Source organism: Gracilinanus agilis, chromosome 2, assembly GCF_016433145.1.
Source record: "Gracilinanus agilis isolate LMUSP501 chromosome 2, AgileGrace, whole genome shotgun sequence".
NCBI lineage: Eukaryota > Metazoa > Chordata > Mammalia > Didelphimorphia > Didelphidae > Gracilinanus > Gracilinanus agilis.
In genome coordinates this window covers 528,337,781-528,365,441 of record NC_058131.1, presented here as the reverse complement: position 1 = coordinate 528,365,441, position 27,661 = coordinate 528,337,781, and the positions used below count along the sequence as shown (strand labels likewise).

The 27,661-nt window shown below is 41.2% G+C and overlaps 1 protein-coding gene across 1 annotated transcript in view; it reads left to right on the top strand.

Moving 5' to 3' along the window:
- Positions 1-1,005: 1,005 nt before the first annotated feature.
- CHP1 (calcineurin like EF-hand protein 1) overlaps positions 1,006-27,661 on the top strand; it is a 51,479-nt gene continuing 24,823 nt past the window's right edge. Inside the window, exons 1-2 of the mRNA XM_044665119.1 lie at positions 1,006-1,202; positions 11,440-11,512. Of these exons, the coding sequence (XP_044521054.1) occupies positions 1,136-1,202; positions 11,440-11,512 (140 nt within the window). The 5' untranslated portion in view covers positions 1,006-1,135. The remainder of the gene's footprint in view (positions 1,203-11,439; positions 11,513-27,661) is intronic.

Below are 27,661 nucleotides of genomic sequence, written 5' to 3'. Positions count from 1 at the left end.
AATAAAGAAAATAAAGACGCCTCAGAAACTCAGTTCCATTTGGGTAAAGGAAAAAGGATTCCTACTATGGAAAGGAAGGATGGGGGCAGGGACGGGTCCTATCTGAAGCCCAAATCAACTCCTTGAGACCCAGCAAGTGGGCACTGGAGAGGTCAAAAACAAAACTATGGGAAGCAGGAAGAAAAGGGGACACCCTCTGGGACCAAGTGGACGATTTCTCGAGGCTTCTGAGGGCTGGGACCTAGTCAGGGAAAAGCTCGGCCTAGGGCGGCGTTACCCGGGCCGTCGAAGATACCAACGCCCGGAGAGGCAAAGGAAAAGAAGCTGTAAGAGAAGTACGGCGGCCTAGAAGCTCGGCGTCGCCGCGGCCCAAAACTCTGGGCTAAGTGGGGAGGTGCCGCGCCTCGTGCCTGGGAGGGACGCGGCCTGTTCCCGGCTAGCCCGCCCCCGTTCGCTGGTGCCGGAGCGTGCCCGTTTCCTCACGAACCAATCAACGCGAGCCAATGGGCGCGCGCCCCCGTGAGGTGGCAGAGTACGGCCGTACGACACCAGAAATTAGAACCCTTTAACTCCCGGTTTGTAATTCTCTAGCGAGCTGGGTCTGGAAAGGTTCCAGCAATTTTTCATGTCAGGACCCACAGTGAGAGTTTTTTGAGACGATATAAAGTTCCAGACCTTGCGAGGGTGGGGAAAAAAAAAGGTTTACGCTAGGGATACCTTCGATCTCATTTTTGAAGTCACGCTGTCAAGCCACAGCCTTTTGGATTCCAGGTGGCTACGCGCCTCTGGCATTGCCCCTTTAAGGCCGGCCGCCGACCTGGTTCCGGGGGGCGGAGTTTCTCCTGCAATAGATCAGACCGAGAAAGGCGCTCAGCTATTCCCACAAGGGGTCAGCGGCCGCAAGGCGGACGTCTGTTCTGTGCGCGGGGCTCTTGGAACGCTTTCGATTGGCTGACACGCTCGGGCCGCCCTCCTCCTCGCGCCCGCCCACAGTCCTCCCTCGGGTCGGCCGAGAGTCTCTGCCTTTCCCTTCCTGACCCCTATCCCTTCCTTCCCTCTCCCTCCCCCCTTTCCCCGCTGCCGCAGCCGCTGCCACTGCCGCCGCCGCTCCGGGAGGAGCTCATCCGTTTCGGCGATGGGTTCTCGGGCCTCCACGTTACTGAGGGACGAAGAACTCGAGGAGATAAAAAAAGAAACCGGCTGTGAGTCGGGGCTGCGGGTGGGGACGGGCGGGTCGGGCCGCCAATGTGGGAAGAGCACCCGCGCTCCCTTTTCGGACCCCGGGGGACATTTGCGGCCTCCCCGGGGCCAAGCTTCCGGAGGCCATGAAGAGATTGCCTCCTCCCCCTCCCCAATACATCCCCGATCCCAAGCCTAGGCAACCCTCGACAGTGGTCTGGGGACCCTTTCCACTCCTTGGTCTGCCCGGCTTCGCGCGACACGTCGCCGCTGTCCACCTCACGGGCGTGTTCGGGCTGGAGGAAGAAGGGTGGTGGATGTGGGTGAGGGGGCAGGAGTTCCGACCTCGGAGTGCGGGCGTCCCTCGACTTTGTACGGGCATCCTTTATCCTGTTCGGTCTCCCGAAGATAACGAGGTATAATTCCCAAACTGAGAACCTCTGCTTCTTTAGACCCAACCCTCCCCATATTTCAGCCATTCTTTAAACTGAGCAGTGCCCCGGACCCTGCCAGGTAAGCTGGATCTTCTTAGAGGAGACAGCCGGCTCCTGTGACGTTTCTGAGCGGGGACCTCAACTGCCACCAGCTGGTGGAAATCAGAGATCATTACCAAACACAGGATGAGTGTCCACAAATCAGAAGTAAAGCTAGGGGATCCGAGCTCAGAGGAATGACCCACGACCAGGAACCTGGCCAATGCGATGATCCTTCACTAACAACCCCCACCTCCCCCCAGAGATCACCTTTGTAATAAAAGGCTAGAATTTGGAAGGAAAAAATCAGTAGCTAAATCATTCACGGGACTGTAACAATGAGATATCCAAACCTGTTAGCACTCTGATGCTTGCTGCCCTAATTCCAGACATATTGACTTCCACAGCCATGGTGTACCTTATGCAATTGCCTTTCGAAATTGGATGTGTTCTAAAAAAAACTCTGAGAATTTTTACTAGGAACTGAACCAATATAAGTATGCCTCAGCCTGGTCCTAGGGATAGTACAGGGCTTTTAAATAAATCAATAGTAATAATAATGATGATGATGATAGCTGACATTTCTTTACTACTTTAAGATCTGCAAAGATTTAGAGCTTAAAAGGCCGTTTGAGAGAGACAGTTGTAGCATAGTAGATGGAGTGCAAAATTTGGGATCAAAAAGATCTAGGTTCTAATCCCACTCTTCATGAGCCAATCACATCATCTTTACCAGTGTTTCCTTTCTTATGAAATGAGGGTAATTTACACCTGTAATACCACCCTCAAAGTGGGTGGGGAGGATAAAATGAAATAACCTATATAAAATACTTTGCAAACTTTTAACTGCTATCTAAATGCCAACTATTATTATTATTCAATTCAATTCCTTCATTTCATCTTAACAGCAACACTTTGAGGTGATTACTTCAGTTATTCAATCATTTTCTAGCTGGAGGAATTAGGATTCAGTGAGCCAGGGGACAGCTAGGTAGCACAAGCCTGGAGCAGGGAGGACTTAGGTTCAAATCTAACCTCAAACATTTCCTAGCTATGTGAAATCTGGGCAACTCATTTTACCCCAGTTACAGTGCTCTTCAAGAGGAATGGCTAATATTACAAATCTATAAGAAATAATGGATGTTTTGAATACAGAGAAACCTGGTGAGATTAAATGAAGAAAAGAGAACCAGGAAAATAATATACACATTGGTGACAACACAGTAATGGGAAATTACATATGTTTATATATGATTTTCAGTTTGGTTTGGTTTTTTAGGTGGAGATGGGTTACCAATGTAGCACCTTAGTTGTCTCTCTGATTACTCTTTCTTCCCACTACTTTATTTGCCTTGTGTTCCATTTTGTAATTTTTCATGGGTATGATTTTGCTATCAGTTCTATACAAGTCATCATTTGTGATACCATCAATAAAAACTTTTAAAAGCAAAAATAGTTGTAATTCCCCTTTAAAAAAAAAATAAAATAAAGCAAACCCTTTTACCTTCCCTCACAGAATCAATACTGTGTATTAGTCCCAAAGCAGAAGAGTGGTAAGGTCTAGGCCCATGTTGACAAATATGTGGCTCACCTACCCTGGTGTGCCAGAGGGGACTGCTCTGCTCCCCCACTCCAATGCCCCTGAAGACAATGTTCACATGCTTCACCCCTCTGTCCAGCCACCCAAGGTGAGCACTTCCTCCCTTCACTGTCTGGGGTCACTGGGGGTGGGGGGGGTGTCAGTCAGCTCGAAAATGCTATTTGGGCACATGATGTCTAAAAGGTTTTTATCTGAACCCAGATTTGAACCAGGACCTCCATCTCTATACTCTCCTGAGTCTTACCAGCCCCAGTAAGCTTTTTTGATATTCCCCTTACCTATCAGACATTTTAAGGTCTTTGAAAAGCACAAATTTGAAATAGTCTGTCAAAGCTTTGCATTGAAATTAGAACTCATATTCTTTTTTTTAAATAACCCTTATCTTCTGTCTGAATCAATATTAAGTACCAGTTCCAAGACTGAAGCATGGTAGGGCCTTGCAATTGGGGTTAAGTGACTTGCCCAGGGTCACATGCCTAAGAAGTATCTAAAGCCAGATTTGAACACAGGATCTCCTGTTTCCAGATCTGACTTCCTATCCACTGAGCCAGCCAGCTTCCCCATTTCTGTTTTATACATATATATTGAATACCAAATCCTTATTAGAGAATTTTAATACTGATTTTTCCTGCAGTCTACTGCTTTCCTTTTTATCCCAGATGTGTTCACTTTGTGCAAAAGCCTTTCAGTTGCATGTAATCAATATGACCTATTTTATCTTTTGTAACTGCCTCTATGCCTTGTTTTGTCCCTTACTAAGAGTTGTAAAGGGTACATGATCTGTTTCTCTTCTAAATTTTTTATAGTATGATTTTCAATATTTAGGTCATCGATCCATTTTAAATTTATTATGAAACATTTTCCTCTTATATTTTCATTGATTTGCTGTCTTCTCTTCCCTCACAGTGCTTTTTTGTTGTTGTTGTTGTTGTTGTGTTGTTTAAACCCTTATTTTCTGTCTTAGTATCAACTCTAAGACAGAAGATCATCAAGGGCGAGGCAAAAGTAACCTGCCCAGGAAGTGTCTGAGTCCAGACATGAACCCAGGTCCTTCTGACTCCAAGCCCAGCACTGTATCCACTGTGTAACTTAGCGCGCGCGCACGCACACACACACACACACACACCCACACACGATTTTGTACATTGCAAGAATTTAATAACTAATTGAATAAATGTATTTCTCTAGGTTAAACACTCTCGGGAAACATACGTAATTAAGGTGAAAGTTAATGTTAAATTATTCTACAAATTGTATAATTTCCACCTACCATTAAGGCATAACTTTATAGCAGTATTCTGGCTAGAAGTAATGCTATTAATATTAAAACAAGAATGTGAAAAATGTAAAAGAATGCAAAAAGTCATTAATATAAATAGTTTAATAAAGATTGCAGGCTTATTTTGCTATATTCTAATGAAAGTAGAGAATAGTTTAAACAATTAGGAAAAACTTTTTTGGTGAGCAGCTTGATAGCTCAGTAGATTGAAAGCCAGGCCTAGAAACAGGAGATCCTGGATCAAATTTGGCCTCAGACACACTCTGGGCAAGTCACTTAACCCCCATTGCTAGCCCTTACCACCCTTCTACCTTGGAACCAATATAGAGTATTGATCCTAAGACAGATGGTGAGGTGTTTAAAAAAAAAACCCAACAACTATTTTTAGGCTGGCAAAGTTTTTCTGTGGCAGTATATAGAGGAATTATAAAATTTTGCCAGCAGTACTTATGTATTGTATTCAAACTGGAAAAGTGGAAGCAATGGGTGTGGGGGTGGGGGGTGGGATACAGGTATTGAGATTCTTATCCTTTCTACCAGCAATGGGCTTTACATTAGCCAAAGCACTTGAATGGTTGAAGAAAAACCCTAGCTCCAAGTATTATTTCCCTTCCCTTCTAGGATATCCTTTTTGTTCATGTTAGCATAGCAACCCATTTTCATATTAGCAGGGTCCTCAGGGTAAAGGGTATTATATAAATTTTGGAATAGCAACATGGTGTTATGAGGAGAATGCTCATTGAAACCAAGAAGAGCAGGGTTCAAGTTTCAGCTCTTATACTGGCTGTGGAGCCATGAACAAGCCACTTGATCTCTCAGCCTCAGTTTTCTTATCTGTAAAATGGAAAGGGGGAGGGGGGTTGATGTCTATTGATACTTAAGGAGACTGTTGTAAGGATCAAATGAAAAACTTTGGAAATCTTAAAAGTGCTAGATAAATGCCAAATATTTTGTTCCTAAACGTGAGATCTTAGAGGCAAAACTTTGAGTAGATTCAGTCATACAATACATTTTTATTGAGCTACTTGGATGTATAAGATAATATATTTTTTTAAACCCTTGTACTTCGGTGTATTGTCTCATAGGTGGGAGATTGGTAAGGGTGGGCAATGGGGGTCAAGTGACTTGCCCAGGGTCACACAGCTGGGAAGTGGCTGAGGCCGGGTTTGAACCTAGGACCTCCTGTCTCTAGGCCTGACTCTCACTCCACTGAGCTATCCAGCTGCCCCCTATAAGATAATATTTTAAAAGGGTCCTTGCCTCCAAGGACCTCATCCCTTATTAAGGAAGATGAAACAGCCTATAACTGTAAGGCCATAGAGCATCATTACTTTGCGAGTGGTAAAATTGCAATATTAGAGAAGTTAGGGTAGAGAAGCTTTCTTTCCAAGGACTTGAGTATTATTCATTATAATGCATTTGTGTATTAGTTCAGAATAATTGTAGAGATAGACCATTTTTATTCTTGCTTTCTATTGCCCTATATTTTGTTTTGTTTTTAAATCCTTATTTTCTGTCTTGGTAACTGTAAGACAGAAAGGCAAGGAGTAGGCAAATGGAGTTAAGTAACTTGCCCAAGGTCACATAACTAGGAGTTCTCTGAGGCCAAATTTAAACCCAGATCCTCCTGACTGCAGGCCTGGCGCTCTATCCCTGTGCCACTTAATTGCCCCCCTCTCACTTTTGTTTAACTTCTTTATACTTTATGCCTGGTTGCCTCCTACTACTTTTACCCCTTCCCTTAAAAGCAACTCAGCGCATTCACTTTTTTTTTAGAGAGGAATTTATTCATTTATTTTTTAAACCCTTACCTTCTGTCTTAGAACCAATGCTGTGTATTGGTTCTAAGACAGAAGAGTGGTAAGGGCTAGGCAATGGGGGTCAAGTGACTTGCCCAGGGTCACACAGCTGGGAAGTGTCTGAGGGAAGATTTGAACCCAGGACCTCCTGTCTCTGGGTCTGGCTTTCAAGCCATTGAGCCATCTAGCTGCTACCTTTAAAGAGGAATTTAAAAGGGCATGCAATAAAAAAAATGACTGAAAAGTCTATATATCCTTTTACCCATGAATTCCACTGGATTTTCCCTAAGGACATTAGTGACAGAGAAAAAGGCTGCATATACCTCCCAAAACATTTATGTAGCAATAATTTTTGTGCTACCAAAGGACCGGAAACAAAACAGATGCCAACTCTTTGGAAGTTAGACAAATAGTAGTCTACATATATAATGAAATATACTATAAGAAATAATGAATGTGATTAATACAATTAATTATGTAATAAAGATCTATATGAATTGATGCAGAATGAAGGAAGCAGAAACCAGGAGAACAGTGTTCACAATTATTCCAAGAGTATAATTGGGAAAAACAACAAAACTGAATTCTGGGCAATGAAAATGACCAAGATTGGTCCCAAGAAAGATATATAAGAGGATAACTCCTGCTTCTTTAGAGAAGCAGGAAACTATGAATATGAGGTGCCTTAGATAACATCAGATTTTTAAAATATATTATTAGTTTCATGTAGTCTTTTTTTTTCTTCCTTCAAACTTTATTATAAGACATGGAATATAATGAAAAATATAGGTGTTAAAATATATCAATAAAATGTTTTTAAGTATGCTGTGTGCATATGATAAAAGATGTATGTATGGTATAGTGCAATGATGGTGAACCTTTTAAAGATGGAGTGCCATGCTGCTGCCCCCCACCCATACACACACAGGGGAGGGAGGAAGTGCTCCCATTGGACTGCTGGGCAGAGGGGTGGATCATGTGGGAAATGTCCTCAGGCACACATTGAGAGGGGAAGAGGAGTGGCCTGAGCGCTCTGCTCCCCTCCGGCTCTGTTGCCTATGAGCTGCCCATCTTACCCCCTGTGCACTCTCAGTGGGCTGCTGGGCAGAGGGGTGAGGGATGTGAAAAAAGGCATTCAGGCATGGTGGAGAGGGGAAGGGGAACAGCTCCACCAAAGTCCCTCTGTCTTTCTAGTAATGAACTCTGGGCAGGGGAGGACAGCTGAATACCCACAGAGAATACTCTGCATGCCATCTTTGGCACCTGTGCCATAAGTTCGCCATCACTGATATAGTGGTTAGTTTTGCAAATTATTTTTTTCTTTATGATGGTTCTGAGGAAGAGAAGGGAGGGGAGAATACAGTGGGAAATGTATATAATATCAAAACAAGATAAGAAATTTTTTAAAGAGACAAGTCCATTCCATGTTAAATATATGTCAGGAAGATTTTTAGGCTCCAATTTCCTTCTTGAAATGAGCAAAGGACCAGTATTTGAGTCCTATTTTCTCTATTTTTTTAATATGATCATGACCAAGTTTCTTAGCTGAATTTCCTCATCTATAATATGAGGCTAATAATTTTTGTCCTTCTTATTTCCCAATAATGTATGTGAAACACTTTTTTTTTTAAACCCTTACCTTCTACCTTAGAATCAATACTATGTATTTGTTCCAAGGCAGAAGACCAATAAGGTCTAAGCAATGGGAGGTTATGGGACTTTCCCAAGGTCACACAGCTGGGAAGTATATGAGGTCACATTTGAACCTGGGACCTCCTGTCTCTAGGCCTGGCTCTCAATCTACTGAGCTACTCAGCTGCCTCCCTTGTGAAGTGCTTTGTAAGCCTTAAAGTGTTAAAGATATGTGAGCTATTATTATTTTATAGCATAAAATAATGTTTTATTAGAATATATATAGAAGATATCTTTCCCTCAAGGATCATGAAATTCTCACTTGTATTTTATATACTCCTATTTATGCTTCATAAGGAAGCAACTTGAAACTACTGAGGGTCTTCCTTTGGTCACCAAGAATGGTGTAGATGTCAGACAGTTGTCCTTAGCTAATTCCTCCCAAGAGAAAAAGAGTTAACAGGAAACACAATAGAGATTGAGTTGATGCCAGTAACTTCCTGAACTTTAGCTCCTTTAAGGGTAGTTTGGAGTTATGCCCATATCCACCCCTCCCCCTCTTTACCCTCCAAGGGTGTACTTTGTGTTCACATTAGAGTAGACTTGGCAACTAGCTCAAAGCGTAGTACATATTATCATTTAAGTCCCCAAAGCCCTTTGTAACAGTTTCAATAGTGAACTGCCTGTGGAATCCAGGAAATAGGGCTTGGATGACACTACATTGGAGAATGTTAAATATTGACTTTGGATCATGTATTTCCCCAGTGTTCCAGGACCTTTCACGTAGTAGGTAATCAATATTTGTTGAATGAATGGCTCTGATTGAGTATGAATACACCAGTTCAAAGTATTAGTGTCTTTCCAAAAAAATCTTTTGAAGTTATTCATAGGATCCATTTTATAAGTTATAATGGATGTTGGTTGCCCTTCAAAATGCCTTAAGGTGATCTTAAAAGCATCATAGAGAGATCTGTTTCAATTATGAGAGATTTATACAAAAGAATGGTTTTTTATGTTCCATTCACCTTCAAAAGGGAAAGCCGCCTGAGATGTTTAATATTGTGTTTGGGATATTAATATAAGACTGAGTCCTAGTGGCAGTTCTAGGATAAGTTACTTTATATATTCCAAACACTTGTAGACCTCCGAATTCTAGGGGTGGTGATGATTGAAGAGTTAGAGAGGAGAAATGGCATTGTTAGTGGTGAATAACCACCTTTCTGAATCCTTCTAAAATGGGGATAATGCCTGCTGGTACCTCACCAGGTTGTTGTAAGAATCTACTCAAATACCATAGACTCTTCTGGTTTTGCTTGAGAGGCCACTATGTCTGTTTAGATTTGATTAGCGGGGTATTTCTGTGCAGGTAAGGGGCTATATTTTTATGTTAATTTCACACATAGGCAATCCCCTGATCTCTCCAAATTGCTGCACAGAAGAAACAGCCTATTAGAATAAAAGCAAAGGAATCCTGATTGAGATCCTGAGATTAGCAGCAGTTTTGTGTTCCCCCTGCCAAATTTTACCCTATTCATTTTTCAACATCCCCCTATTTCTCATCTTCACGTTCAGCTGGGATTTTTGTTTGGTTCGGTTGTTTTTCTTCCGGACACTAACTAGATATTCTTGAACTTCTGGCTAAACTGTCTTAGAGAACTAATTGTACTACAGACCTTATCTGTTCTTCCCCAACTTGGCCACCAGTGATACATCTCTGGTAACATGTAGCCTTTCTGGGACTGTAACAAAGTCCAAACTCGCCACACCCTCCTTTTCTCCTTTATTTCCCCTACCTTTTCTGCTATCTTTTTTCTCCTGCGCAACAACTGAGTGTCTCAAAAGGGTCATTTTTAGGTGGCTTAGTGGCTAGAGAGCCAGGCCTAGAGATGAGAGGTCCTGGTTGCAAATTTGGCCTCAGACACTTTCCAGTTATGTGACCTTGGACAAGTCACTTAACCCCAGTTGTCCAACCCAAACTACTTTTCTGCCCAGGAATGGATACTTAGTACTGATTCTAAGACATTAAATAAAGTTTTATGATTTTTTGTTACAGGTCATTTTTAGGGATTAGTTTTGTAAAATACTTTGCACTTTTGTCATTTCATGGTGATATACTTTGTCCATATTCTAGGTTTACTTTTCTGTATATTTCTCCCCCTTCCCCTAGTAGAATATAAGCACTTCAGGAACAGAGATTTCTATTTTTATCTTTTATTTTATCTCCAATGCATAGTGCCTAAGCCAGTGATGGTGAAACTTTTGGCAAGGATGCCAAAGATGGCATGTAGAGCACTCTCTGTGGGCACTCAGCCACCTTCCCTCCCCACTCACCCAAGAGTTCCTTACTGGAAAGGCAGAGGGACTCAAGCAGAGCTGCTCCCCCATCCTTCTGCCCAGGAGCCAATGGGCGTGCACAGGGAGTAAGGTGGGAGGTTCACAAGTGGCTTAAGCTGGAGGGAAGCAGAGCATTCAGGCCACTGCCCTCCCCCTCTCTGCACTTGCTGAGAACATTCCTACTTCAGCAGCCCAATGGAGCTTTCCTCCCCCACCCCCCCATGTGGGATGGGGGAGGCACTTGGTCTCTGGGGGTGGGTGAGCACAGCACTCAGTCGGGAGGGAGGGGCTGGCATTCTGTCTCTAAAAAATTTACCATCACTGGCCTATGTCAAATTGCTTATTGTTGGGGTAAAGATAATTTAGAACTCAAAATTTTAGAAAATGAATGTTTAAAAAATTGTTTTGCATATAATTGGGAAAAATAAAGTATTTTTTAAAGGCTAAAAAATAATAATAAAATTTGTGAAACGGGGGGAATAACCCATATGTTCAAACCTATAGGCTTACAACACAAAAACTCTTTAAGTTGATCTGTTGGAAGTTAAGCTCTTGACCAAATGAGGGTTTTTTTTTGTTTTGTTTTGTTTTTAAAACCTCTTACCTTCCATCAGTACTGTGTATTGGTTCCAAGGCAGAAAAGCGGTAAGGGCTAGGCAATGGGGTTTAAGTGACTTGCCCAGGGTCACACAGCTAGGAAGTGTCTAAGGCCAGATTTGAACCCAGGATCTCCCATCTCTAGGCCTGGCTCTCAATCCATTGAGCCACCAAGCTGCCCCTCCACATGAGGTTTTAACACAGAAATTTTAGTTAAGCCCAGCCTTTTCCTTATTTGTGGTCATATTTGATTGCATTTAACTTAGCTTAGGTTTTCTCATTCCTTTCATTCAAAAATCTCTACGCATCTAAAAACTTAGTTATTAAGTGATTAACTGGTCAACATACAGTGGCAAATTAGATGCAAGAGGTTCCCTGATAGAAAAATGAGGCTCATAGTTAGTAATTATAAAATGGTGGAATCAGGAAGAACAAGTTAACTTGGTCCTAAAATGTTATGTAATACAACATTTTAGCTTTGTGTTCAATGTTGTGGAGGGGAAGATGCCTGCCATATTAATCTGAACCAACTTTTGTATTCTTTAGTTTCCCACAGTCAAATCACCCGTCTCTACAGCCGTTTTACTAGCCTGGACAAAGGAGAGAATGGTACTCTCAGGTAAGCACTGACTTTCTTCATTCACCAGATACCATTGCCAGGTGTTCTCTTAATAGCCGCCATTATAGCAAGGGCAGATGAGGCACTCATTCATCATACAGAGAAATGCCTCTTCTTGGACAATAGAGCTCTGGTCTCCTTTAGTTCTCTGCCTCCTTCTCAGTGATTTCGTACACATTCTTAGCCAGTGAGATGAGCTAGTAAAAATCATCTAATTTATTGTCTTTGAATTTTTTCTTCTGTTCAACTCATATATTTATTTGATCTACATCAGGGCAAGAAATATGTGATGAGTCACTTAGATAGGTATCAGACAAGCTTGCTTATGAATTTTCCCCACAGTAGGCCTTCGGTATCCTGGCGCTGACCCATGTTTTCTTATGGTAATGTAATGTTGTTATAAGCTGTTTCATACTGATGTTTGTCTTCTGAACTCAAATGAATGAGCACTCCCTCCAGGTGCCATTCATCTTGTTCCCAAGCTTCGAGTCCATAATACAATGAAACTGATCTTTTTTTGTAGACTGGCACAAAGAAAGTCCCCTGACTTTTATGCGCCAGGCTTCTGGCACCATCTATGGAATATAATAGGGGACTGAGGGTGGGGACAGAATTATTAATATTATAATCTCTGGAAATAAGTCATGACTGGGCTGTGGAGGGAAGCCCAATCCAGACTATACTCTCAGAGGAATATCCTGGTATCCAGAGAAAGATATAAGAAATTCATTAAAACCTAGCTTCAGAAGCTAATGTTCATTTGCATTTGAGGAGTCACCAGTTTAGAAATCCTGGCTTGATCTTCTGTCACAATTTAATAGCCTTTTTAAATGTAGAGGTTAGGTAGCATTCCTAAATTAAAATATAAACCACTTTTAAAAGGGCTAGCCTGCTTCAAGCTATTTTCAAACTAATTTATTCCTTTTTCCTTCATAGGAGATAAGTTAATTCACTGAGAGGATACATAGTTCCTGTCACTAATTTGCACCACTCCTAACTAAAAATAGGAATACAAAAACTTTTATTTTTAAAACCAAAAAAAAGTGGAAGGAACACTTCTCCACTGAAAAGGGTGAATAGCTTAGCCTTGTTTTTTTTTTTCATCTTAGTATCCCAAGATCTTCAGTGTTTGGCTTTTGATTGGGAAAAAGGTTCCAAGCAAGGAAGTATAGTTAACTCTGTCCATGGTATACTATCAGGAGCCAGCTCCAGTAGGACCTTCAGTCTTCCCCTTCTGTGTCATCAAGTTCAATTGTATCTTGAATTCATACAATTTATATTAATCCTTTTTCTCTGCTCCTTGCCCTTTTTTCCCTTCCTTCCTTCCTTCCTTCCTTCCTTCCTTCCTTCCTTCCTTCCTTCCTTCCTTCCTTCCTTCCTTCTTTCTTTCTCTCTCTCTCTTTCTTTCTCACAACAATCCTAATTGACAGGTAGCATAAGGATTATTTTCTCTCTTGCGCAGATTAGGAAACTGAGTCTCAAAGAAATCTGGTGACTTTTCTAAGGCTGGATAATAAATAAGTAACGTCAGGGCTCTGACACCAGGCCCAGCACTATTCCTAAAATCAGCCTTTCTGAAATGTTGTTAAATTCAGTAGATAGTAAGTATGTCTTTGTTATAAGTGAGACAACTCTAGAATATAAAAACAGAAAGGAAAAACAGTTCCTGCCCTAAAGGAGCTTATAGTCTTCTGGGAAATAGAATATATAAAAATATAAGTAAATAGGGAGTAATTTGATCAAGGAGAAAGCACTAACTAGAGGCATCAGGAAAAGCTTCCTAGAAGAAAAGCATCAGAGCTGAGCCTTAAAGAAAGCTAAGTATTTTTACACTTGGATGGGGTGGGGGCTCAATCTGGGCCTGGATAAATGCTTGGAGGGAGCGTAGAATATCAGGTTTTGAAGCCCAGCAAGTAGACTGCTTTGGTTGGGACATAGATTACACAAAGGGGTTGGGGGCGGGGAGCAATGTGAAATTAATGAAAAAGTAAGCTAAAGCTAGGTAGTGAAGGGCTTTAAATTCCAGGCTTAAAAGAGAAGTTTGTGTTTTTTCCTAGAGGCAATAGGAGATAACGGAAGATATTTGAGAAGGAGAATGACCTGGTCAAACTTGTGCCTAAGAAATTTATTTTGGCATCAGGCAGGGAGAGCAATTTAAGTGGCTGTTATAAAAATCCAAGTGAGGAGTAATAGCTGTTGGCTCTGTGAGTAAGGATAGCTTAAGGGGGTGAATTTGAGAGAAACAGAAGTAGTCATTAAGTTCTGGCAACTGATTAAATGGGATAGGAAAGAATTGAGGGTGACAGAAATTGCAAACTGAGGTGACTGAAAAGCTCATGGTACCTTCAGCAGAAATAGGAAAGTCCAGGGGCAGCTGGGTGGCTAGGTGGTTGAAGAGCCAGGCCTGGAGACAAAATGTTCAAATCTGGCATGAGATACTTCCTAGCTAGGTAACTACACAAGTCACTTAAATTTTAGTTGTCCAACCCTTAACCACTCTTCTGCTTTGGAACTGATATTTAATAAGGTACAGGTTTAAAAAGATTTTTAAAAATAGTTCCTTGGTAAACTTGGAGAAACCAATTTGATTTTAGTAGTATGGGCAGAGGGGGCAGCTGGGTGGCTCAGTGGATTGAGAGCCAGGCCTAGAGACTGGAGGTCCTAGGTTCAAGTCCGGCCTCGGACACTTCCAGCTGTGTGACCTTGGGCAAGTCACTTGGCCCCTATTGCCCACCCTTACCACTCCTGGGCCAAGGACAGTCCCTAGACCGGATGAAAAAGGAGGAGGGTTGGGCGTGGGGCTAGCAACCCCACCCTATAAAAACTACATCTGCTAAAGAAACTGCAACCTAAAAGTAGGGGCAGCTGGGCTAGCTCAGTGGATTGAGAGCCAGGCCTAGAGACGAAAAGTCCTAGGTTCAAACCCGGGCTCAGACACTTCCCAGCTGGGTGACCCTGAGCAACTGTGTGACCCATTGCCTACAGGTTGTGGCCCTATGCTCCTAGAATGGAGTCCCAGGATAAAAAAAAAAAAACTATGGGCAGAAACTAGATTGCATGGGGTTGACAAGGGAATGAAGGATGTTGCTGTTCAGTTGTTTTTCTGTCCAATTCTTCATGACTCTATTTGAGATTTTTTTGGTAAAGATACTATAGTGGTTATTTCCTTCTGCAGATCATTTTACAGATGAGGAAATGGAGGCAAACAGGGTTAAGTGACTTGCCCAGGTTAACATAGCAAATGAGTCTGAGGCCAGATTTGAACTCAGGAAGATGAATGTTGATTGCTTCATGCCACATACTGTACCATTTAGCTGGAAACAGTGAGTTTAGATGGCTGCTTCTAGTTTGGTTATAAAAGGGAAAAATGAATGAACTTAAATGAATTTATTAATTGCTTACTATATGCTAAGGACTAAGAGCTAAAGATACAGATACAAAATTAAGAGGCTCTGCCCATAAGGGGCTTATATTTGAGTGGGCAGAACAACAGATATATATCTAGATATGCAGGGGGGGATTACATACCTATACATACATGTGCGTGTAAGTATGTATGTGTATATGTATATATGTATATATGAAACCTTTCCTGTTGCTGGTGCTTCCTCCTCAATCATTATAGTAAGGAAGAACCAGCAACTGGCAACAGGAAAACCTTCATTTAGGAGGTAGTATAATCTGGAGCCAAGATAACAGAGTAGAAGCAGAGAAGCTCAAAGTGAGAATCCTCTCCAACCAATCTTAAAATAACACCACAAAACAAATCAGGAGTGAAAGAACCAACAAGGAAACAGTGAAGCAACTTTCAAAAAGAGAAAAACCTAAAAGGTAGGCAGAGAACATCTGGGACACTGAGGTGAGAGGGGAGCTCAGCCAGCAGGAGGCTTCAGCAAGGCATGAGGAGCAAGCCACACATCCCCACCCCACATCAGCTGTGCCAGGTTCTGAACCTGAGCCTAAGGAAACATCAAACTCTAAGACCCTGCTTGGGCAGCTAGAGGTCCAAGCCAACATACACCTCTTGAGGTTCCAAGAAAACCTGCACTGGGGTCTGGAATTCTAGTCTAGGGCAGTCTGTGGGGAAGCAGCCTGACCTGTGTGGGCCCAGAGTGAGGCCAGGAGTCCCAGCCAGGGCTGGTGGCGAGGACGTAGATCCCAGTTTGGGGTAGTTGGTGGACCCAAAGCTGGGCCCCCTAAGCCTCTCATCAGAGGCTCAAGGGCAGGGCAGTCTGCTATGTGCATGACCTCATCAAGCCCAGAGTGAGACCAAAAGCTTCACCCAAGTCTAAGGTGAGAATTTCAGCTATCAGCAGTCTCAGTGGCTCTCAGAGCCCCTCAGGCCATCATATCATCTTGGTAGAACTGAAACTGGCAGAAACCCAGAGATAAAGCTAAAGGTAGCATTAAGGAAGGACTGAAGGTTAAGAGGGTACCCTAACCTCTCAGAGAACAGAGCCTATCTATAAAAAGGTTAGAAAAATGAGCAGACAACCAAAAAAGCATCTAACTAGAGCAGTGATGGCGAACCTTTTAGAGATGGAGTGCTGGGCTCCGCCCCCACCTTACACCACACCACACCCAACTGCTTTGCCCCTCCCCCAGAGACCATGTGCTGTGCCTCTTCCCATCACCACATGCTGGGTACACCCCCCACCCTTACCCTACACATGGAGAGGAAGAAAGCACTCCCATTGGGCTGTTGGGTGGAAGGGCGGGTGAAGTGAGGAACATACTCAGCACAGGTGAAGAGGGGGAGGGGAGTGGCCTGAGCACTTTTCTCCCCTCCAGCTCTGCTTCCTGTGAGCCGCCTCCCTTATCCACTGTGTGTTTCCATTGGGCTGCTGGGCAGAAGGGTGGGGGATATGAAAAAATGTCATCATTCACACTGGAGACAGGAAGGGGAGTATCTCTGCCCAACTCCCTCTGCCTTCCTAGTTAGGAATTCGGGGTGGGGGTGGGAAGGGAGAGTGGCTGAGTGCTCACAGAGAGCACTCTGCGTGCCATCTTTGGCACCCATGTCATAGGTTCACCATTATTGCTATAGAGAATTTTTATGAGACAAAGAGCAAGGCACAGACACAGAAGGGGACAGTGAAGGCAAATCTAACACATGCAATGTCCAAAAGAAAAATATGAATTGGACACAGATTCTGGAAGAGCTCAAAGAGGATTTCAAAAAGCAATTAAGAGAGGCAGACAAAAAATAGGAAAGAGAAATGAAAACAATGCAAGAAGAAATAGGCCAAATGGAAAAGGAGGCTCAAAAGCTGATGGAGAAAAATCATTTCTTAAAAACTAGAATTGGGCAACTAGAAGCTAATGATTTCATGAGACATCAAGAAGCAATAAAACAAAAGAATGAAGGAAAAAACTATAAGAAAACATGAAATATCTCATTGAAAAAACAACTGACCTGGAAAATAAACCCAGTGGAGACAAGTTAAGAATTATTGGACTACCTGAAAGCCTTGATCAAAAAAAAAATCCTGGACATCATAATACAAGAAATTCTTGAAGAAAATAAAATAGGAGGTAGTGTATAAGGAAAGGAAGCTAAGAATTTCTGAGATGCAGAAGTGAGGAAAGGGGAATACATTCCAGCCATGGAGACAGCCAGAGCAAAGTCATGGAGGTGGGAAATGCCAACGCTTGTGTGAAGAATTACAGAAAGGCTAATTTGATTAGACCCATAGAGTGGGTAAATAAAGAGTAATGTATAATCTAAAAATGTAGGCTCAAATCAGATTTGTAAAGGGCTTTAAATACCAAACAGAAAAGCTTCTCTGGCAATTAAATAAAAGATGAATTGGCATGGGAAGATTTGGGGTGGGAAGACAATGCAAAAATATGCAGAAATATATAGGCAAGATTGTCTGGGATGAGTTTTGTGGGAACTTTATAGATAAGTGTCTTCTTGACTTAACTAGTTATCTCGAGTTTAAATATCTTCCATTCTGAACAGCTTTCAGAGAGTGTATCCTTGCTAGATAGATTCCTCCTTATGCTTGCTCATTAGTTATTTATTTCTGAACCCTTACCTTCCAAGGCAGAAGAGTGGTGAGGCCCAGGCAATTAGGGTTAAGTGGTTTGCCTAGGGTAACACAGCTTGGAAGTGTCTGAGGTCAGATTTGAACCCAGGACCTCCTGTCTTGCTCCTTTTAATTTACTTTTAAACTCTCTTATTTTCTGCCTTAAAATCAGCACTGTGTATTAGTTTCAAGACAGAAGAGTGATAAGGGCTAGACAAGGGCTAAGCAATTTGCCCAGGGTGCTAAGAAGTGTCTAAGGACAGATTTGAACCTAGGACCTCCCGATTCTATCCACTGTGCTTCCTAGCTGTTCCTTTAGTCATTTTAAAAGCCTCCTAAATGTTAAAACATTATGCAGCTTAATTTGATTGCTCCTAATGATCAGCTGACTCCTACTGGAAATGTCTAGTTGCTATGTTTTATATATATATATTTATCTGCTAGGTCAGATAATCTTAAGTTTCTTATAGTTCTACTTTTTTTTATTCTATTCTATGGTCAGATTTATTTCAGAATCCTTTTCAGCTTTGGTAGAGTTAGGTTCCACTCAGTTACCAGAACAATGATATGGAATAGTAATAATGACTTCCATTTGTAAAAGTTAATAAAAGATGAGTTAACCCACTCAGCTTTGGAATTCCTCCCTGGGGCTGAGCTTATTTGGCAAGTGAGTGTAAACTCTTCTAACCATGTATATCAGTATTCTCCAATAGGGCTTCATATCCATGCACTATGAACATCTTGGGACATCTTGCCATCTCCCTTTAATTTCCTCCCCTGCTTTCTACCTCTTGCTGTGGTAATAGTCATCAGATCTATACTACTGTTGTTTCTGGAAAGGGTAAGGTAACCTGCTGGCTCCACTCACCACCATCCCTGATGAAAACTCAGCTTTCCTCACCAGCCCTCCCCATGTGGGTTTTCTCCCCTATTAAATTGTCAGGTACTTGATAACAAGATCTGTCTCCCTTTTGTATTTGTATTTCCAGCACAATACCTTCCAATTTTGCCTTTTGAGAGTTTTTTCATTCATTCATTCAAATCCAAGTATTAATAAAAATTGTGTAAAACTTCAAGAAAGGTCAGTCATTATGGCTAATAAACTTTCTATACTTAAACTTGAGGATGAAATATAAGTGAGAAGAGCACTGGATTAGGCAGGTCAGAAAAGCTACCATTTCATTCTTTAATAGAAGTTTCCATTACCTTGAGCCAGTCATTTAATCCTTCTGTGACTTAGGTTCCTCATATGTAAAATGAACATAATACTTGGTCTCCTTATTTCGACAGGGTTATGGGAATCAAATGAAATGACATAGCCATTTAATAAACTAGAAAATGTTCTTTAGGTATTAGTACATTTTATTGAAATGCTGGAATGCTGTGCAAATGTAAGGTATTACTACAATTGTTATGAACAATATAGAGGCTTGGTTTTCTTAGCCAAGCGTGACTCTTAGAGGAATGGGAGGAAAGGAGCTTTACCTTTTCGTTGAGTATAATAACCCTGGGAAGTAGATGCTATTATTAGCCTCATTTTTACAGCTGAAGAAACTTAAGACATACAAAGCATAAGTAATTGGCCCAGGGTCACACAGCTTTGGATTTGGGCTCAGGTCTTCCTGGCTCTGGACCCTCCATTCTTATCGACTAGTTCACTAGCTACATCTAATAAGATACCAACTATTGCACCATAAGAATTGATGAACAGGATGAGTTCAGAAAAACCTGGTAAGACTTATATGAACTGATGCAAAATGAAGTGAGCAGAACCAGGAGACCAGTGTATAAATTAACAGAAATATTATATGATGATCAACTTTGAAGGGCTAAACTATTATCAGCAAAACAAAGTTCCAGGATACCCCCAAGGGACTCATGATAAAAACAAGCCATGGGGCAGCTGGGTGGCTCAGTGGATTGAGAATCAAACCTGGAGACTGGAGATCCTGATTCAAATCTGACCTCTGGAACTTCCTAGCTGTGTGACTCTGGGCAAGTCACTTAACCCCCATTGCCTAGCCCTTACTGCAGGGGCAGCTGGGTAGCTCAGTGGATTGAGAGTCAGGCCTAGAGACGGGAGGTCCTAGGTTCAAATCCAGCCTCAGACACTTCCCAGCTGTGTGACCCTGGGCAAGTCATTTGACCCCCATTGCCCACCCTTACCACTCTTCCACCTATAAGCCAATACACAGAAGTTAAGGGTTTAAAAAAAAAAAGCCACAGAAGAAACTGTTAGAGTCTTATTACAGACCAAAACATGACATCCTTCACTTTATTCTATCATGAGTTTGTATGAAAATTCTGATATAACTTCTATCAGACTATTTACCACCTTGAGAAGGGGAGGAGGAGGAGGAAGGGAATGAATCTGAATCGTAAAAGTGTCAGAAAACAATTGTCAAAAATTGTTTCTACATGTAGTTGAAAAATAAAAATGTTTAAGTTAAAAAAATAATGCAAGTATAGGATTAGGAAGACAAAGACTAAAAACACAGTTTGGGTGGAATAGACTAGAGGGTTTTAGTGAATTCCAAACTTAATATAAATTTGCATTTGGTGCCACAGTTGAATCCCCACCCCATTGTAGGATATGGGGAGTGGGTACACTGGTATTCCAGAGCAAGTCCAAAGCGAAAGAACTTTTTTCTTTTTTTTAAGAGAGAAAAAAGCTGTAAGCTGGAGTGGGTAAACAAGTTATAAATACCAGAGGAGTTTGCTTGGTGAAGCCAGAATTCATAGAATAAACTGTAGCGGCTGAACATGAAATCATCAGTAGTCAGTAAACATTTGTTAAGTGTCTCCTATGTGTTAAGCATTCTGCAAAGCACTTGGGATACAAAAAAGAAAAAGATAGTCCCAGCCCTCCAGGACTTTATAATCTAATGGGGGAGGGGGAGATTGCATTTAAAAGGAAACTAAAGTGGGCTTGCCAGAGGAACAGGACATGATGTGTTGAAAACCATAGAAATTGAAGTGAATTGGCAAGTTCTAAGCCTTCTCCCAAGGGAAGGCTATAGGAGCAGAGGCCACAGAAGGCTCAGAAATGTGCTGAGCATTAATGTTGGGTTATTCTTCATGCCAAGAAGATTCCAGGTGATAGAGCTTCTCCTGGAGGAGGATGGAAGCCAAACAGAGCTGCTATGGGGAAATGGAAACTTGGTAAAAGAACTAATTAGAGCCATGATGGAAAACTGCATCAGTCAGTAGGGCCAATCTGTGCCCTCAGGGAGCTTATGATCAATCAGGCAAAACAATGGGTACACATCTAAGTAGGGGAGAGATGGATATGTCTCTAATCTGGATAGATATAGAGAAGGCAGTAGCAGCCAGTGGTCTGGAAGGCCTTCATGTAGGAGGTGGAATTTAAAGTCAGTATTGAAGGAAGCTAAAACTTCTCAGATGCAGAGAACAGGAGGAAATACATTCCTGGAATGGAGACAGTCAGAGCAGTCACACAGATGGGAAATGGAATGTCTCATGTGAACAGCAAGAAGGCCAGTTTGATTAGAGTGTAGAGTTGGGAAATAGGAGATAGTTTTAATCTGGAAACATAGGTTTAAATCAGGTTGTAAAGGGCTTTAAATATCAAAGAATTTCTGTGGAAGGAAGAAGTCAGGAGTGACAAAATAAAAGTTTCTCTCGCTCACTATCTCTGCTTGAGACAAAGTTATTACATATTTTGATATTCCATACACCCCAACACCCCTGTCTCTTCCCCTTTGGTGTGGGTGGATCCATACGGAGGAAGCTAAAAAAATTTCAATGCACTTTTTGTTCATTAATAGCAGTCTAGGAGCAGCTGGGTAGCTCATTGGATGAAGCACCAGACCTGGGTTCAAATTTGGCCTCAGACATACTTCCTTACTGTGTGACCTTGGGCAAGTCAATCAATCCCAATTGCCTAGCCTTTATCACTCTTCTGCCTTGGAAACAGATACTTAGTATTAATTCTAAAATAGAAGGCATGGGTTTAAAAAAAAAAATCTAGTGCTTAGAACAAGGGAAGTGATATATCATGCTCTATTCTGTCCTAGTCAGACCATATCTGGCCTGTTCTGAACCCCACATTTTCCCTGCTCTAGAAAAGAATAAAAACAACTGACATTTATCCAGTTCTTTTAAGGTTTGCAAAGCCCTAGTACAAGATGCATCTCATTTGAGTTTCACAGTGCCCTTGAGGTGGATGGCTATTTTCCCTTTTTCAAATGAAGAAACTAAAGCTCCAGAGAGATTATGTGTCTTAACTAGTAACAAAGTGCAACGTGTCAGATCTAAGATTTCCTCATGCCAGGCTCATGCCAGGCCCAGCAGTCTCTGCTGCGGAATGCAGCTTTTCTTGTTTTGACATACTGGATATTTCTCAACAAAATTCTTTTGCAAAATATATTCGCTCCCAACACAATTATATTTATCAATTGGTTATTATCCTCCATCTTTGGCTGTTTGATATTAACATTGGCTTATATTTGACTAGAGTTTTGTTGCTTCTTCATGTTGACTTTATTAACTTTGTTGTCGTCCCTATATATGTTGTTCTTTTGCCTCTAATTTCTTCCCCCAACGTCGCTTCACATGTCTTTCCATGTCTTGCTTCTTTGTATTTCTTTTTGCAACTTGGTAATTCTTGTAAAATACAATTATTTAATTACACTAATATTTCTCTTACATTAATAGATCATAATTTGTTCAGCCATTTCCCCTATCTTGGGATTTTAATGGCTTCTGAGCTTTGAGGGGAAGATATCTACTTCCATCTAGTCCACTCCCTTTCCCTCCTCTTTTATTTTTTTTAAAGCAGATAAAGAAACAAGCCCCAGAAAGGTTAAGTATTTGCTCACACAAATAATAAGTAGCAGAGATTGGCTGTAAACTCAGGTTTTCTGCCTCCAAATCTGTTACACTCTTTCTCTTCTCCCTCCCCTCCCAGTTAACACTGTACTTACTGTTGAGTGCATTTGATTTCTATATTTCTGTCAAAACAAATAATACCACTCATAATATTTTTGTACATGGGTCTTTTGTAAATGTCAGTGTCTTTGGGGTATAGTACCAATGGGGAAATCTCTGAGTCGAGGGGAAAGAACAATTTAATAGCTTTTCTTTCATAATTCCAAATTGTTTTCTAGAATAGTAAAACCATTTGCAACTTTACCAGCAAAGAATTATCATTCTTGACTTCTCAGAACCCTTCGATATGCTATCATGCTATCTCTCTTGCAATATCATAGTATTTTTAAATTTTTTATTTTTATTATCATGCAAAACACACTTCCATTATGGTTGTTGTAAGAGCACATTCATACAAAACCAAAACCCTAAAACAAAACCGTAGATACACAGAATATTTTTTTAACTACTTTAAATAATTTTTTTTAAAACCCTTACCTTCTGTCTTGGAGCCAATACTGTGTATTGGCTCCAAGGCAGAAGAGTGGTAAGGGTAGGCAATGGGGGTCAAGTGACTTGCCCAGGGTCACACAGCTGGGAAGTGTCCGAGGCCAGATTTGAACCTAGGACCTCCCGTCTCTAAGCCTGGCTCTCAATCCACTGAGCTACCCAGCTGCCCCCTAAATAATTTTTTAAAGAGTTTTTTTTCTAATTCTTACCTTCTGTCTTAGTATGAGTTTTAAAATAGAAGAGCTGCAAGAGCTAGGCAATTAGAGTTAAGGGGCTTGCCCAGGGTCACATAATTAGGAAGTGTCTGAGGTCAGATTTGAACCTAGGACCTCCCATTTGCAGGCCTAGTTCTTTATTTGCTGAACCACCTAGCTGCCCCATTTTCATAGTTTTCTAATGCTTTAAGAGTTGTCTTGTGGCAGGTGATTAAATTTATTCTCTAAAAAATTCCCTAAAAAAGAAGTAAGACTAATTGGTAGAAGTTACAGCAAAACAGATTTTTGGCCCTAGTTAAGGGAAAACTTTATCAAGTAAAGACTATAGTAAGTAAACATTAATTAAGTCTACCATGGGCCAGGATACAAAGGCAAAGGATGGCCTTGTTCTAAAGGCACTCACAGTATAATTGGGGAGATGGCATTCAAACAGCCAGGTACAAACAAGATATTGACAGGATAAATTGGAAATAATCAACAGAGGGAAGGCACCAAAATTAAGGGGGTATGGGAAAGACTTCAGTAGAAAGGGGAATTTTAACTTGGACTTGGCAAAAAGCAGAAAAGCAGGGAGGTGGAGATGAGGATCCCTCTCTTGAGAATTCCAGGCAAAGGTTACAGCCAGTGAAAATAGCCAGTAGGGAAATATGGAGTAGCTTGTTTGAGAAACAGTAAGAAGAGGTCATTGTTACTAGATTGCACAGTACAATATGTATTGTAAGACATAAGAAAACTGAAAAGGGGGCAGGTTATAAAGAATTTTGAATGCCAAACAGGATTATATATTTGATTCTGGAGGTAATAAGGACCTACTAGAGCAGTGGTTCCCAAACTTTTTTGGTCTACCGCCCCCTTTCCAGAAAAAATATTACTTAGCCCCCGAAATTAATTTTTAAAAATTTTAATAGCAATTAATAGGAAAGATAAATGCACCTGTGGCCATCATCACTCCCCTGCATCGCTGCAACACCCACAAGGGGGCGGTGGCGCCCACTTTGGGAATCACTGTACTAGAGTTTATTGCAAAGGGGGATGATAGACCTTCTTTGGAGTTGTCATCTAGCATGGTGATTTGGTGATGATTTGGTAATTTCTCCCAGGGATCAGTAGCCAGAGTAGCCAGTCTTGGGGCTCTGTGGGTTTTGAACATCGGACTCTGGGTGGAAGCCTAAGAAATTATGCCAAATTCCTCTCCTGATTAAAGAAGTGGTTTTTCTGACTATTTACTGGTTCTGTGTTTTTTTCCAGTTTAACAAGATCCAGCAAAGGACATTGAAAAGGAATGGTCAGACAGGCAGGAAAAGATTCAGGAGAGAGTGGTGTAAAAGAGCCTTTTGACATCAGCATAGGCTGTCAAGGATAAGGATTGAGAAAAAGTCATTCGATTTCATGATTAAGAAATCATTTCTAATTTGGGAGACAGTAGTTTCAGTTGAATGATGAGGTTGGAAGTCAGGTTTCAGAATTAAGACAAAAGTAAGAAGAAAGGAGTGGAGGTCCTTCTCTCAAGGAATTTAGCCACAAAAAGGAGAGGTATGAGACAAGAGCTAGTACATATGGATGGAGCGACTGAAGTTTTTTGGGGAATGGAAGAAATACAGACATGGTTGTAGGCAAGAGGGAAACATCCAGTAGACACAGAGAATGAAGAAAAAGTAAGAAGGTAAGTAGAGATGATAGAGGAGGCAGTCTTCTGGCCAAGATGGAATGGAATTAGTATCATTTGAGTTGAGGTGGAAAAGAGAATTGGGAGCTTAAAATAACCTCAGTTTCTTACGGTGAAATATGAGGCAAGATTCTCAGCTGAGAGGATGGGAGGAAAAACAACTATGGGCAGTTTGAGAAGGAATGAAAAGGGTTTGGGAAAATCATTATATTGAATGGGAATAGGTCATCATAAAGAAGGCAGAGGGAGTAGTCAAAAAAAAGGAAGCAAATGTCCTAGAGAAGCTGTGAGTTTTCATCATTACTGATGATCACTTGTTGAAGATGGGGGGGAGGGGGGCGGGGGGGGGGGGATGATTTATGCTTCACATACAAGTAAAGACTAGATAACTTCTGAGATTCCTTTAAATTGTAAGAATCAATGGATTTTATGGAGAAGGTTTTTTTTTTTTTCTTGTAAAGCAAGAGAAACAACTCTCAAAGTAGAGATGACTTGCACAGTAAGAGACTATACCCATAGTGGCTTTATATCTGGTATTTTACCCTCTCACTAAGGATTTTTTCCCCAAAAGGGATACAATGCGTGGCATAATTAAATCTTTTTTTTTTTTTAACCTTTACCTTCCATCTTACACTCAATATTGAGTATCATTCCTAAGGCAAAGGCAATTGAGGTTACATGACTTATCCAAGGTCACACAGCTAGGAAATGTCTGGGACTAGATTTGAACCTAGGACTTCCCATTTCTAGTCCTGGCTCTCTATTCATATAGCCAGCTAGCTGTTCATCATAATTAAATCTTAAATTTCACCACCTTAATCCATGATGGCTTTTGGCTTTCTAATAAATCCATGAGAAGCATAAAACTGATGGGGCTTTAGAGCTCTCATATCCCTTTAGGGAAACTGCCCCTGAGCAGAGGCGCAAAAATCATTAAAACAAATAACACCCCAGGGTGCTTATGCTCCTCAGTCTAATAACTCACGCTGAATTGGTTCTTTGACCCCTATGCTAATGATGCCGTTGAAAAGTGTCAAAGTACAAGGTTTAGATTCTCATTCACATTAGTACATGGGATAAACTGAAGTGGAAATCCAAAGCCAGGGCCCTTTTTCAGACTGAGTTGAAAGAAAATTGCTCACCAACTACTTAATACTAGACTTGGTATTTAAACTGCACCTTTTCTCAGTTGAAATTACTTTAAGCTGGTTAGAGATTAAACTGAAGTTTATAACCCTTGCAGTTCAAATTAGCTTTAGTCCACCAAAGGACAATGCCCATCTCTTTTCTCAGCTTCCTACTATCAGAGGGCAGTAGCCACCCTTTTGGAGATAGTGTGACATCTATATTATGAATTTTACAAATTACATACAAGGCTCCTAATAATATACTCTATATTTTGTATACCATAATTATATATTATAATATAGAATAACTTGCTGAATTAACTGCATTAGGAGCTTTGTCTTTTAAACCCTCTATTACATTAAGAAAAGCAACTCATCGGGGCAGCTGGGTAGTTCAGTGGTTTGAGAGGCAGGCCTAGATACGGGAGGTCCTAGGTTCAAATCTGGCCTCAGACACTTCCTAGCTGTGTGACCCATGGCAGGTCACTTGACCCTCATTGCCTAGCCCTTACCACTCTTCTGCCTTGGTAAGGGTTTTAAAAAAAAATTAAGGAAAAAAAAGAAAAGAAAAGCAACTCATGACTTAACTTCCTCTGATTCATTCGTCAATATTTTTAGAAACTTTCTTGCCAAAGGGTCTAGGGTCATAACTTAGTGACCCCCCCCCCATAATAGCGTCAAAGAGCTAGAGTAGAAGGAACTTTGAGGTCCAACTTCATTTTATGGAATAAGGATTGAGACCCAGAAAGACTGTCATTTGACTAAGGTTACACAAGCTAAAGGATCAAACATGTAGGTAGCAGCCTCAAACTAAGCTTTCTATATACCTCCTCCCACCCGTAATCCTTATTACACTATTTCCATCAATAGTGTTACTAATCATTCGTTCATTCATAAGTTAATTTTTATAGTTTTGTTTTTTTACTTATTCGTTTTCAAGTCCTTTCAGATCTCTCAGGAATATCTTTCATGTCCCTTCCCTTCTCTGCTATTATGGAAACCATCTTAGTAGTGGTTCTTTTACACCCTATCAGGAGCTCTGTCTGCTGGTGGAAGAGGGGTTGTGTTTACTGTACTTTCTTCCAGAGGTCAGAAATAGGAACCGTGGTTGAAATTTGCCAGAGTCAAATTTCCTATTAGTACTATCTAAAAGTAGAATGAGCTATCCCCAAAGATAAGGAGTAAGTTCCCCAGCCTTGGAGGTCTTCAAGTAGAGTTTAGGTCACCACTTGTTAAATGTTGTAAGGGGGCACCTAGGTGGGTCAGTGGATAATGAACTGGGCCTAGAGATGGGAGGTCCTGGGTTCAAATGTAGACCTACACACTTCCTCGCTGTGTGACCCTGGGCAAGTTACTTAGCCCCCATTGTCTAGCCCTTACCGCTCTACTGCCTTGGAACTGATACTCAGTGTTGATTCTGAGACAGAAGGTAAGAGGTTTGAGTAAAAAATGTTGAAGTAATTCTTGCCCGAGTGGGTGTTGGACTAGATGACTATATGAATGTTAGTCTTTTAACATCTTTATCTTTCTGACTTTGAGGTTCTATGGTTCTTCATGTCTACCACACAAAATAAGGTGAAGAGAAGTTTGATTTAATCAATCACTAGTTAAAATTGGAGCTTCAAAAGAAATGGATTAAGGATTCACCTTTATGTGGATGTGATACAGTCTGTCCTCATTAGCAGCATTAGGTCTTTTGATTGAATATT